The sequence below is a fragment of the Schistocerca serialis genome, chromosome 7, assembly GCF_023864345.2.
Source record: "Schistocerca serialis cubense isolate TAMUIC-IGC-003099 chromosome 7, iqSchSeri2.2, whole genome shotgun sequence".
Lineage (NCBI taxonomy): Eukaryota > Metazoa > Arthropoda > Insecta > Orthoptera > Acrididae > Schistocerca > Schistocerca serialis.
In genome coordinates, this window is record NC_064644.1 from 22,703,908 (window position 1) to 22,716,921 (window position 13,014).

The 13,014-nt window shown below is 40.2% G+C and overlaps 1 protein-coding gene across 4 annotated transcripts in view; it reads left to right on the forward strand.

Annotated features, from left to right (window-relative positions):
• Positions 1–13,014, forward strand: part of LOC126412757 (uncharacterized) — a 188,561-nt gene that overhangs the window by 11,975 nt on the left and 163,572 nt on the right. For 3 of the 4 annotated variants that reach the window (XM_050082508.1, XM_050082506.1, XM_050082505.1), the window contains one exon: positions 8,269–8,432. In XM_050082508.1, the coding sequence (XP_049938465.1) occupies positions 8,302–8,432 (131 nt within the window). In that variant the 5' untranslated portion in view covers positions 8,269–8,301. Of the gene's footprint in view, positions 1–225; positions 278–8,268; positions 8,433–13,014 lie in introns of all 4 variants that reach the window. The other variant, XM_050082507.1, reaches the window with a different exon arrangement.

Here is a 13,014-nt window from a genome sequence, read left to right on the forward strand (position 1 = left end):
GCAAATTAGTTTCAACTGAAAATGTATCATCATCCTCATCATCATTGTTATTACTTTTTTTGTTTATGTGAGGCACTTGCAGTACTGAATATTAAATTAAGAAAAGTAGCTATCTTCTTTAAATTAACGAAAGTATTTGCTTGCGTGTACGTTTCTATGTTTTTATGTAATTTGAAGCATTATGAAATTAGAGAAGAACATAGTTTACACTGCTTTTCTTTACAGATTGTCACATAACAGCAACAAAACATCACATGTAAAGTTTCTGACATGAAAGGTATGTACAAATGAAATGTTGTTATTCAAGGGTGGTCAAATAATCGGTGCAGTTGAAAATTTTAAATCCAAATAGCTGAAGGTTCCTGAAAAGTGTACTTTGAAGTGTCACATTGAGGATCTTGTGTAGAAACAAAATGTTGTACTAGTCATTACAAGGATAATCTCCAGTATCACCGACAGTGAACTGCCGCCAGCTTGTTTACTTTGCCAATTTTTGAATTATTGTCTCTTATTCTTAGCTCAGGAAAGGGCAGTTGGAACCAAAGTTAGTGTCTACACACTCATAGACATTAGAAAATCTGAAATGAGGGCCGCAAAGTGAAATAAAAAATGCCAAACTCATTTTTCAAATGTTCTTTACGAAGGAAGAAACAGAAGTAATGCCATAATTTAATTCTAACACCTCTGGAGAGATAAGTGCTGTAGTTATTAGTGGTACTACAGTTATTAGTGCCAGTGGCATTGAGAAACAGCTGAAACCCCAAAAATTAAGCAAGGCTCCAGGGCTCAATGGATTGGATGTCAGATTCTGTACAGAATTTACAACTGAATTAGTTCTCAAATCTCTGGAACAAAAAATTACACCCATTGGTTGGAAGAAAGCCCTGTCACACCCGTCTATAAAAAGGTAGCAGTAGTGATCCACAAAACTACTGTCCAATCTCATTGATGTTCATGTGAAATTGTAGAACATACTCTGAAATTAAACGTAATAAGGCACCTTAAACAGAATGACCTCATCCGTGCCAGCCAGCATGGATTTTGAAAATATTCTTCTTGAGAAACCAAACTTGCACTTTTCTCAAGGATCAAAACAGTCAGGTAGATGCTGTATTGTTCCACAAAATTTCGGGAGAACTGTCGGATGTTTGTAACTTCCTGCCACAGTATTTCGGCGCAGAGTCTTCTGGCCATCTTCAGGTGGTACCGACAAAAATGCACTGAGCTCTGGTATTTAAGGCCACGCCAGCACATGCGTTGTGGATTTACTTGGCCTCCTCCATAGCCGGCGTCGTTCTGTGATGGAACCGTGGGAAGACAATCAAATTGATATCAATGCAGCGAGTTTTAAATGTCACAGATGCTGTATTACTTGACTTAAAAAAATTGTCTCAATACCATACCACCAATAACTGGATGGTTACCAAGCAAAATTTGTGGCTCGATTGAGGGTTTCTTGGCGGAGAGCCAGTTACAGTTATAAAATTAACTTTAGATGTGCTACAGGGAAGTGTTTCGGTATCGTCACTGTTCATGTTTCATATTAGTGTCCTATAATATGGTATTAATTGTAACTCAGGCTTTTTGCAGGTAATGCTGTTGTCCATAATTAAATACTGTGTGAAAAAAGCTGCACAATTATTTGGTCACATCCTAATAAGATTTCAAAGTCGTGCAAAGATTTGCAACTTGCTTTAAATGTACAGAAATTTGAAGTTGTGCACTCAGCAAAATATGGACAAATAGTGTTGTGACTACAGCATCAGTGAGTCACAAATGGAACCAGTCAGGTCCTTCAAATACCTGTGTGTAACAATTTATGGGCATATAACATTATTATGAAAGGATAGTTGCTACCCACCATATAGCGGAGATGCTGAGTTACAGATGGCATAGCAAAAAGACTGTCAGAAGTGAGCTTTCAGCCAACAAGGCCTTCGTCGGAAATAGACAAAAAACACACACACGACCACAGTCTCTATCTGCTGAGGTTGGACTCAGAGAGAGAGAGAGAGAGAGAGAGAGAGAGAGAGAGAGAGAGAGGGAGAGAGAGAGAGAGAGAGAGAGTGTGTGTGTGTGTGTGTGTGTGTGTGTGTGTGTGTGTGTGCTTCCAATGAATGCCTTGTTGGCCAAAAATTCACTTTCTGATAGTCTTTTTGTTGTGCCTATCTGGGACTCAGCATCTCCGCTATATGGTGAGTAGCAACTATCCTTTTCATAGTATTGTTACATTCCATCCTTGGTTTGCCATTGTTTAATTACTGGGGATATGAAATACGATGACCACATAGGCTCAGTTGTAGGTAAAGCAGATGGCAGACTTTGCATTATTGGCAGGATACTGGCAATATGCAATCAGTCAACAAAAAAGAGACTGTTTAAAAACACTTGTGCATCCCATCTCAGAATATTGCTCTAGTGTGCAGAACCTATACCAGATATGACACCGAGCGAGGTGGCGCAGTGGTTAGCACACTGGACTCGCATTCAGGAGGACGACGGTTCAATCCCGTCTCCAGCCATCCTGATTTAGGTTTTCCGTGATTTCCCTAAATCGTTTCAGGCAAATGCCGGGATGGTTCCTTTGAAAGGGCACGGCCGATTTCCTTCCCAATCCTTCCCTAACCCGAGCTTGTGCTCCGTCTCTAATGACCTCGTTGTCGACGGGACGTTAAACGCTAACCACCACCACCACCAGATATGACTGACAAAGGATAATGAATGCATTCATACAAGTATTGCACAAATTGTCACAGGCTGTTTGAGACATGGGAGAGGAAGAAAAATACTGAATTCCCAGGTGATTGAAGATAAACTCCAATTAACCCAGGAAAGCCTGCTTACAAAGGTACAAGAGACAATATGTAACATTCCCTTCTCCTTCCAAATACATAGACATTCAAAAGGCATCACAACATGATCTGTAGTATCTGCCACTTGAATTTGCAGACTCATTGGCTGATTAAGAATGGAAGCACTGTGATACAGCTAGACTGTGATTTTTATTAATACTTTTTTGTCACACAGTTTCATATCATGCACCACTGAACAACTATTACAGAGCAAAGCAACTTTCCTATGAATATTTACTAATGCTACAGAGAGTGATTCAAACAATAAACGGATAGTGTGCCAAGCCAAGACAACAGTCAGTGAAAGAGCTTGAATACATGTGACCTGGCACACAGTGCTGTTTGCTGCCCATATTTTCCTGCATTGTTGACACAGCAGTTTACTTCCTTCATCACTGATACAAATGAATGTGCTCGCCTGTGCCTTAATTTGATTACAGAGATTAAGCTGCACATGTTGCTAGTACTAATTGAAGAATCTATAAATATACTTCAGCCCATTGTTCATCAAGCCCTTGGGAGCCACAAGGATTAGCCTAATTAAAATGTGGACAGGGGTGTGTCAGAAGTCATTCTTCCCACGCTCAATATGAAACTGGAACAGAAAGAAACCCTAACAAGTGGTACAATACTAAGTATCCTCTGCCATGCACCTCACAGTGACCTACAAGGTGTGGATGTCGATGTACAGTCGTGATTCAGTTTTGAATGCCATGTCTACCATTGTTCAAGCATCTCAGAATGCTGACCTTGTCCTTCAGTTCTGTTATGGACTAAGATAGTTGTTTTGTCTTGGGCTGTGGGTTATGCGATGTGCTGTACTCGTGCATAAATTTTTGGTTACTGTTGATTACTAATTCTGACTTCTCGTATTTAATCTGAAAAGTCAGAAAGAAAAACCACATATGTCTTGGCTGATGTAGAATTCATCTCTTTCTGCAGATTCTTCTGTGCTGGAGACTGGAAAGTTCTATCACAAAGCCAAATATTTCAAGAAATGATGTACTCACCTTCTTCTTTAACAGCAATATATATTGACCAATTTGTTACAACAGTCGAACACCTCATACAGTACTGTTACTACTTTGATATTAACTGATATTGATTGTGAGGCAAATGGCAGCTAACAGAAAAGAGAGAGAGAGAGAGAGAGAGAGAGAGAGAGAGAGAGAGAGACTTCTGCTGATCTCATAATGTCACTGCAATTGTCACAGCATTTATTCTTCCGTGGCTCACACCATATTCCAAGGCAGGACCCAATAACACAGGATAAACTGCCCAAACAGCACAGCGTCCTATACTAACTTATTACTTAAATAAAACTCTTATGGTGGCAATCAACTTTTGTCGGTTCAGAAGATGCTGTGCATATGTCACTTCACCAGGTGGTATGTTACACTATACAGTATATAAACTCAATATAGTAATAACATGGCCTCATTCAAAGGGAACTACAGCATTCACGTAGTGAACATATGACATTAAAATGATTAGCTCTTAGGCAATCCATGCATAAGAGTTATATAGGAAGGTGTGTGCTATTCTTCAGGCTTAAAGTAGAATTGAAAAAATTGAGTGATAAACCCCAGTTTTACAAATATAACTGAAAGATTTCTTTGTTGAACACTTTTTATTCTTATTTTGAATCGTTCACTGTATTTTTTGTTTTACATACTGATGGAAAAAATCTGCATGCATTTGTACATTGTATTTTTCATGTACTTAAAATGTTTTAAACAATATTCTGTGAATTATGTAGTGGTTCATTCCACGGCTGAATAAATTTGTGACACATTATTACATTGAATCTTAAGAAAAATTAAATTAGAGAAGACACATTTGCTGGACACAGGGCAGTTCATAGTTCATGGTCTGCAAATTTGATTATGTGAAGGTTCAGATTGGTCTTCAGCCACACTTTGGGTGCAGATACATGTAGTTACCGCATGACAGAGTAAATTGAAGACTTGTCCAGGATGGCAGCCTGTCATTTGTATGCCTAAGAAAGAGGGAAGTGAGTTAGCAACGGTACACTCTCCAGTTTTCTGTCATGTGGAGCACTGACGCACATTACATGTCTGTATGACAATGCATTGCCTTGTACAACAATTATTCACAGAATCACACTTTTGTTTGACAAAACAGCTTGTATACTAGTACCATATTTATTTATGCCGTAATGTGATTTGTAGCCACAATAGACACAAAACCAACAACCACTGCAGTACTGCAAGTTTATATGCCAACTAGTTCTATAGATGATGAAGAGATTGAAGAAATGTATGATGAGATAAAAGAAATTATTCAGGTAGTTAAAGGAGATGAAAATTTTGTAGTAATGAGGGACTGAAGTTCGATAGTAGGAATAAGAAGATAAGGATAAAATGTAGGTGGATAAGCATTGGGGAAAGGAATGAAAGAGGAAGCTGTCAGGTACAATTTTGCACAGAGTGTAATTTAATCTTGATTTAAGAATCATGAAAGAAGGTTATATATGTGTAAGAGACCAGGAGACACCGGAAGGTTTCAGATTGATTATATAATGATAAGACAGAGATTTCAGAGCTAGATTTTAAATTGTATAACATTTCCAGAGGCAGATGTGGACTCTGACCACAGTTTATTGCTTATGATCTGCAGATTAAAACTAAAGAAATTACAAAAAGGTTGTGAATTAGGGAGATGGGACGTGGATTAGTTGAAAGAACCAGAGATTGTTGAGAGTTTCAGAGAGAGCATTCTGGTGTGATTGACAAAAACAGGGGAAAGGAATGCAGTAGAAGAAGAATTGATAGCTTTGAGAGATGAAACAATGCAGGCAGCAGAGGATCAACTAGGTAAAAAGACAAGGGTTAGTAGAAATCCTTGGATAACACATGAGATATTGAATTTATCTGTTGAAAGAAGAAAATATAAAAATGCAGCAGATGAAGAGAGTGAAAGGGAATACAAGTGTTTAAAAACTGAGATTTACAGGAAGTGCTAAATGGCTAAGCAGGAATGGCTAGAGGACACATGTAAGGGTTTAGAAGCATATTTCGCTAGGGTAAGGGTAGATACTGCTTACAGAAAAATTAAAGAGGCCTTTGGAAAAAAGAGAAGCAGATGTATGAATATCAAGAGCTCAGACGAAAAACCAGTCCTAAGCAAAGAAGGGAAAGCTGAAAGGTGGACGAAATACATAGTAGGTGTGTACAGGGGAGATGAACTTGAAGACAGTATTATAGAAGTGGAAGAGGATCTAGATGAAGATGAGATGGGAGATATGATACTGCATGAAGAATTTGACAGGGCACTGAAAGACCTATGTTGAAACAAGCTCTGGGAGTAGGCGACATTTCATCAGAACTACTGACAGCCCTGTGTGAACCAACCATGATAAAACTGTTCCATGTGGTGTGCAAGCTGTATGAAACATTTGAAATACCCTCAGACTTCAAGAAGACTGCAAGTGCTATTACCAAACCATCAGTTTAATAAATCATGGAAGGGAAGCTGTGGTTGAGATGGGAGTGTGAGACAGGATTGTAGCCTATCGCCAGTGTTATTCAGTCTGTACATTGAGCAAGCAGTAAAGGAAACCAAAGAAAAATTTGGAGAAGGAATTAAAGTTCAGGGAGAAGGAATAAAAACTTCGAGGTTTGCCAATGACATTGTAATTTTGTCAGAGAAGGCAAAGAGCAGTTGAATGGAATGGACATTGTGTTGAAAGGAGGATATAAGATAAACATCAACAAAATCAAAACAAGGGTAATAGCATGTAGTCAAAGTAAATTAGGTGATGCTGAGGGAATTTGATTAGGAAATGAGACACTTAAAATAGTAATAGGTTTTGTTATTTGGGCAACAAAATAACTGATGATGGCCGAAGTAGAAAGGATATAAAATGTTGACTGGCAATGGCAAGAAAAGTGTCTCTGAAGGAAAGAAATTTGTTAACATGGAATTTAGTTTTAATTATTAGAAAGTCTTTTCTGAAAGTATTTGTATGGAGTGTACCCATGTATGAAAGGGTAACGAGGATGACAAACAATTTAGACAAGAAGAGAATAGAAGCTCTTGAAATGTGGTGCTGTAGAAGAATGCTTAAGATTGTGTGGATAGATGTGGAGGTACTGAACAGAATTGGGGAGAAAAGATATGTGGCCCAATGTAAGTAGAAGGAGGGATTGGTTGATAGGACACTTTTGGAGACATCAAGGGATCGCCAATTTAGTGTTGAGGCAGGAGGGGGGGGGGGGAGTGGGGGGGGGGGGTAATAATTTTAGGGGGAGACCAATAAATGAATACAGTAAGCAGATTTAGAAGGATGTAAGTTGCAATACTTATTTGGTGATGAAGAGGCTTGCACAGGATAGAGCAGCATAGAGAGCTGCATCATATCAGTCTCTGGACTGAAGACCCCTGCAACCACAATGTGAATGACTACATTTCATCTGAATAAACCACTGGTTACTTTATTTACTTATTTCTCTATTTATTAGAATCTCATGCAATCTGTCTCTCAGATCTCATTCACACATAATAATTTGTTTATCTGCCCCCCCCCCCCCCCTTTAAAACCAATTTCCATAGCAAAACAGTTTTTATGAGTTTCTTTACTAGCTTTGAAATCCAGTCCTGTGTAACAAAAGCTGTGATTTTTTTTCACAAATTTAGTATTTCTTTGTATTGTTAATATGCAGAAATCAGTAGCATATCTATTTTGCGCACTTCACTTTTCTTCTTCTTCTTCATTATCTTCTTCTTGGTAGGTATTTGAATCCTTCTCCATTCTACATGTCCCTCCCATAACAATTGATATCCCATCAATTCACTCAGCTTTAACATTTTATTTGCACATTTGCCACCTTATCTGTCACTCATGCCTCATTTTTGTCATTATGATCCATCTCTGCATTTCACTCCAACTGAGATACACTGTTAGTGAGTACTGTAACTGCTGTTCCCATGGGGACACATACTCTCACCACACAAATTTGCTGCTCTTAATAGGATTTTTAACAGGGACTGTTGGTAGTTTTAGTGGAATACAGTCATAAATGTAACTAGGACAAAACTAAATTATTTTGTAAGAAAACATCAGAGGCCAAGGAGCCCTTGCATCAACCCACAGCAGATAACACTGGTCTGACAGTCTGTGTGTGGAATTTGAACTTAACCGAAATATGTTTTCAAAAAGAAGCACTGCAAACTACCTACTTACCTCTCTTGTACTTTGTAATGACTGTAACCACAGGAGAAAGAACTACTCTCCCTATGTGCTATGCCGCCAGCTCTAGAAACTTCCAGATACTTTTGTAAAATGAGTGATAATCATGCTTTTTTTTTTTTTTTTTAAAGAAATTGTATATGTGTATGAAATTCAGTTTTAAATTGTTACATTTATAACTGATTTCGTCTCCTATCTATACAGAATATTTCATGAAACAAGAAAGAAGAATTAAAGATGGGCCTCCTAAGGCTTCCAGATGAAATTCTGCTAATGATTTTCTCACATCTTTCCATTGTTGACCAGGAACGTTTATCAGGAGCATGCCAGAGGTTAAAAACAATTTCATCTGAAAAACGTTTGTATAGGTAAGTTTAACACTTTTATGATATCCAGAATAATCTGATATATAAGCTTTACTGTTTTGTGTTAAAAGAATATTCTTGTTGTACTTAGGTCTTGTATGTAAATACTAAACTAAGAACAGTAGCCTTATTAATAACATTAATCATGGGCCGGTGAGGGGGGGGGGGGGATGCAGGAGGGGGGTCATTTGCTTACGGCCATCCAGATGTAGGTTTTCCATGATTTTCCTAAATCTCTGCAAGGAAGTGTTGGGACAGTTCCTTTGAAAGGGCATGGCTGATTTCCACCCTCATCGTTGAGACAGTCCAAGCTTGTATCTAATGTCCTTGATATCAACGGGATGTTGAACCATTATCCTCCTTCCTTCCTCTCTTTCTTTCTTCCTTCCTTCCTGTATGTCAAAAGTATGAATATTATAGTTGTGCACTCCAAATATATGAGTGCAATTTTCTACAAATCTGGAAGTTATGCTAGTAATAAGATTTACACACACACACACACACACACACACACACACACACACACACACACACTGAGGCATAGGACAACAGATGGCAGTAGTAGCACATACACAAGGCATAAAAGGGCAGTACAATGATAGAGCTGTCATTTGTTCTCAGGTGATTCACGTGAAATGGTATCTGACATGATTATGGCTGCGTGACTGGAATCAACAGACATAGAATGCTGAATGGTAGAGGGAGCTAGATGCATAGAACATTCCATATTGGAACTAGTTAGGAAAATCAGTATTCCAAGATCCACAATGTCAAGAGAGTGCCGAGAATACCAAATTTCAGGCATTACCTCTCACCCTGGACAACACAGAGGCCAGTGGCCTTCACTTATCGACTAAGTGCAGTACTGTTTATGTAGAGTTGTCAGTGTTAAAAGACGAGCAACACTGGATGAAATAACAGCAGAAATCAATGTGGGACTTAATGACGAATGTATCCATTAGGACAGTGTGGTGATATCTGGCGTTAATGGACTATTGCAGCAGACGACTGACGTGAGTGCTGTTACTGACAGGATGACATCACCTGCAATGCCTCTCTTGGGCTTGACCGTATGAGGTGGGTTTGGAGTGTGGCACAGACTCAGTGAAGCAATGGACCCAGGTTGTCAACAAGGCACCGTGCAAGATAATGATGGCTCTGTATTGGTGTAGGCTGTGTTTACATGAAATTGAACAGATCATTGACTGGAGATGGCTATGTTCGCCTACTTGGAGACCATTTACAGCAATTTGAGGGCTTCACGTTCCCAACCAAAGATGGAATTCTTGTGGATGATAATGCGCCGTGTCACTGGGCCACAGTTGTTTGCAATTGGTTTCAGAAACATTCCAGACAATTCAAGTGAATGGTTTGACCACCCAGATCACCCGACGTGAATCCCGTCAAACATTTATGGGACATAATCGAGAGTTCAGTTTGTGCACAAAATTCTGTATCGGCAACACTTTCGCAATTATGGGCAGCTATAGAGGCAGCATGGCTCAATATTTCTTCAGGGGTCTTTCAGTGACTTTTTGAGTCCATGCCATGTCGAGTTGCTGCACTGTGCTGGGCAAAAGGAGGTCCGACATGATATTAGGAGGTATGCCATGACTTTTGTCACGTGTGTGTGTGTGTGTGTGTGTGTGTGTGTGTGTGTGTGTTTGTTTGTTTGTTTGTTTGTTTTAAAATCCTGTCTTTTGAAGACATGGTACGAGGACAAAGAATTTCTCACCCTCCCAGTGATTTTGGGCAAAAAAGTGCATCCATTGCTACGAAATATCATTGCTTTGAAACACCCTTTTGGTTTAAAACTCATTGTCCAACTTTTATTTCAGTGAGTAGGTTCTTTCCATGAAGTGTGATTTTTGAAGGACTGCAAAATACTCACCTAGATTGCCATACTCAAAGTATTTTTCAGCCACAATTTCTTTTTGATATGAGGGTATGAACCAAACAAAATCAAATCTTAATTATTACATGACATGCCTCATACAATCAAAGATTGTGATATAGGTGCCGTGTCAGTTCTATCATTACGTATAGACTAATAAAGTTAATACAAGGTGGTTGTGGTTGTTGTTGTTGTTGTTGTTGTTGTTGTGGTCTTCAGTTCTCAGACGGGTTTGATGCAGCTCTCCATGCTACTCTATCCTGTGCAACCTTCTTCATCTCCCAGTACCTACTGCAACCTACATACTTCTGAATCTGTTTAGTGTATTCATCTCTTGGTCTCCCTCAGCGATTTTTACCCTCCACGCTGCCCTCCAATATTAAATTGGTGATCCCTTGATGCCTCAGAATATGTCCTGCCAACCGATCCCTTCTTCTAGTCAAGTTGTGCCACAAATTTTTCTTCTCCCCAATTCTATTCAATACCTCCTCATTAGTTATGTGATCTACCCATCTAATCTTCAGCATTCTTCTGTAGCACCACATTTCGAAAGCTTCTATTCTCTTCTTGTCCAAACTATTTATTGTCCATGTTTCACTTCCATACATGGCTACACTCCATACAAATACTTTCAGAAACGACTTTCTGACACTTAAATCTATACTCGATGTTAACAAATTTCTCCTCTCCAGAAACGCTTTCCTTCCCATTGCCAGTCTACATTTTATATCCTCTCTACTTCGACCATCATAAGTTATTTTGCTACCCAAATAGCAAAACCCATTTACAATGTTACAAGGTTATAAAATATATATATAAGCTGTAACTTACCAAACAAAAGCGTTGGTATGTTGATAGAGACAATATAAACAATAAAAAACACGCAAACACACACACAGATTTCAAGCTTTCCCAACCCAAGGTTGCTTCATCAGGAAAGGGGGAAGGAGAGGGAAAGACGAAAGGATGTCCGTTTTAAGGGAGACGGTAAGGAGTCATTCCAATCCCGGGAGTGGAAAGACTTACCTTAGGGGGAAAAAGGACAGGTATACACTCGCGCACACACACACATCCATCCGCACATATACACACACAGGCAGACATATGTAAATGCAAAGAGGTTGGGCAGAGATGTCAGTCGAGGTGGTAGTAAGAGGCAAACATGATGTTGAATGACAGGTGAGGTACGAGCGGCGACAACTTGAAATTAGTGGAGGTTGAGGCCTGGTGGGTAACAGGAAGAGAGAATATATTGAAGGGCAAGTACCCATCTCCGGAGTTCTGATAGGTTGGTGTCAGTGGGAAGTATTCAGATAACCCGAACGGTGTAACACTATGCCAAGATGTGCTGGCCGTGCACCAAGGCATGTTTAGCCACAGGGTGATCCTCATTACCAACAAACACTGTCTGCCTGTGTCCATTCATGCGAATGGACAGTTTGTTGTGATCATTCCCACATAAAATTCTCCGCAGTGTAAATCATGTGGGTGCTTTGCACGTGGCTCTGCCTTTGATCGTGTACACCGTCCGGGTTACCGCACTGGAGTAGCTGGTGGTGGGAGGGTGCATGGGACAGGTCTTACACCAGGGGCAGTTACAAGGGTAGGAGCCAGAGGGTAGGGAAGGTGGTTTGGGGATTTCATAGGGATGAACTAAGAGGTTACGAAGGTTTGGTGGACGGCGGAAAGACACTATTGGTGGAGTGGGAAGGATTTCATGAAGGATGGATCTCATTTCAGGGCAGGATTTGAGGAAGTCGTATCCCTGCCGGAGAGCTACATTCAGAGTCTGATCCAGTCCCGGAAAGTATCCTGTCACAAGTGGGGCACTTTTGGGGTTCTTCTGTGGGAAGTTCTGGGTTTGAGGGGATGATGAAGTGGCTCTAGCTATTTGCTTCTGTACCAGGTTGGGAGGGTAGTTACGGGATGTGAAAGCTATTTTCAGGTTATTGGTGTAATGGTTCAGGGATTCAGGACTGGAGCAGATTCATTTGCCACGAAGACCTAAGCTGTAGGGAAGTGACCGTTTGATATGGAACGGCTGGCAGCTGTCAAAATGGAGGTACTGTTGCTTGTTGGTGGGTTTGATGTGGACGGATGTGTGAAGCTGGCCATTAGACAGATGGAGGTCAACATCGAGGAAAGTGGCATGGGATTTGGAGTAGGACCAGGTGAATCTGATGGAACCAAAGGAGTTGAGGTTGGAGAGGAAATTCTGGAGTTCTTCTTCACTTTGAGTCCAGATCATGAAGATGTCATCAATAAATTTGTACCAAACTTTGGGTTGGCAGGCTTGGGTAACCAACCTATCAGAACTCCGGAGATGGGTACTTGACCTTCAATATATTCTCTCTTCCTGTTACCCACCAGGCCTCAACGCCCACTAATTTCAAGTTGCCGCCGCTTGTACCTCACCTGTCATTCAACGTCATGTTTGCCTCTGTACTTCCGCCTCGACTGACATCTCTACCCAAACTCTTTGCATTTACATATGTCTGCCTGTGTGTGTACATGTGCGGATGGATATGTGTGTGTGTGTGTGTGTGTGTGTGTGTGTGTGTGTGTGTGTGTGTGTGTGTGTGCGTGCGCGCGCGAGTGTTTACCTGTCTTTTTTTCCCCCTAAGGTAAGTCTTTCCACTCCCGGGATTGGAATGACTCCTTACCCTCTCCGTTAAAACCCACACCCTTTCG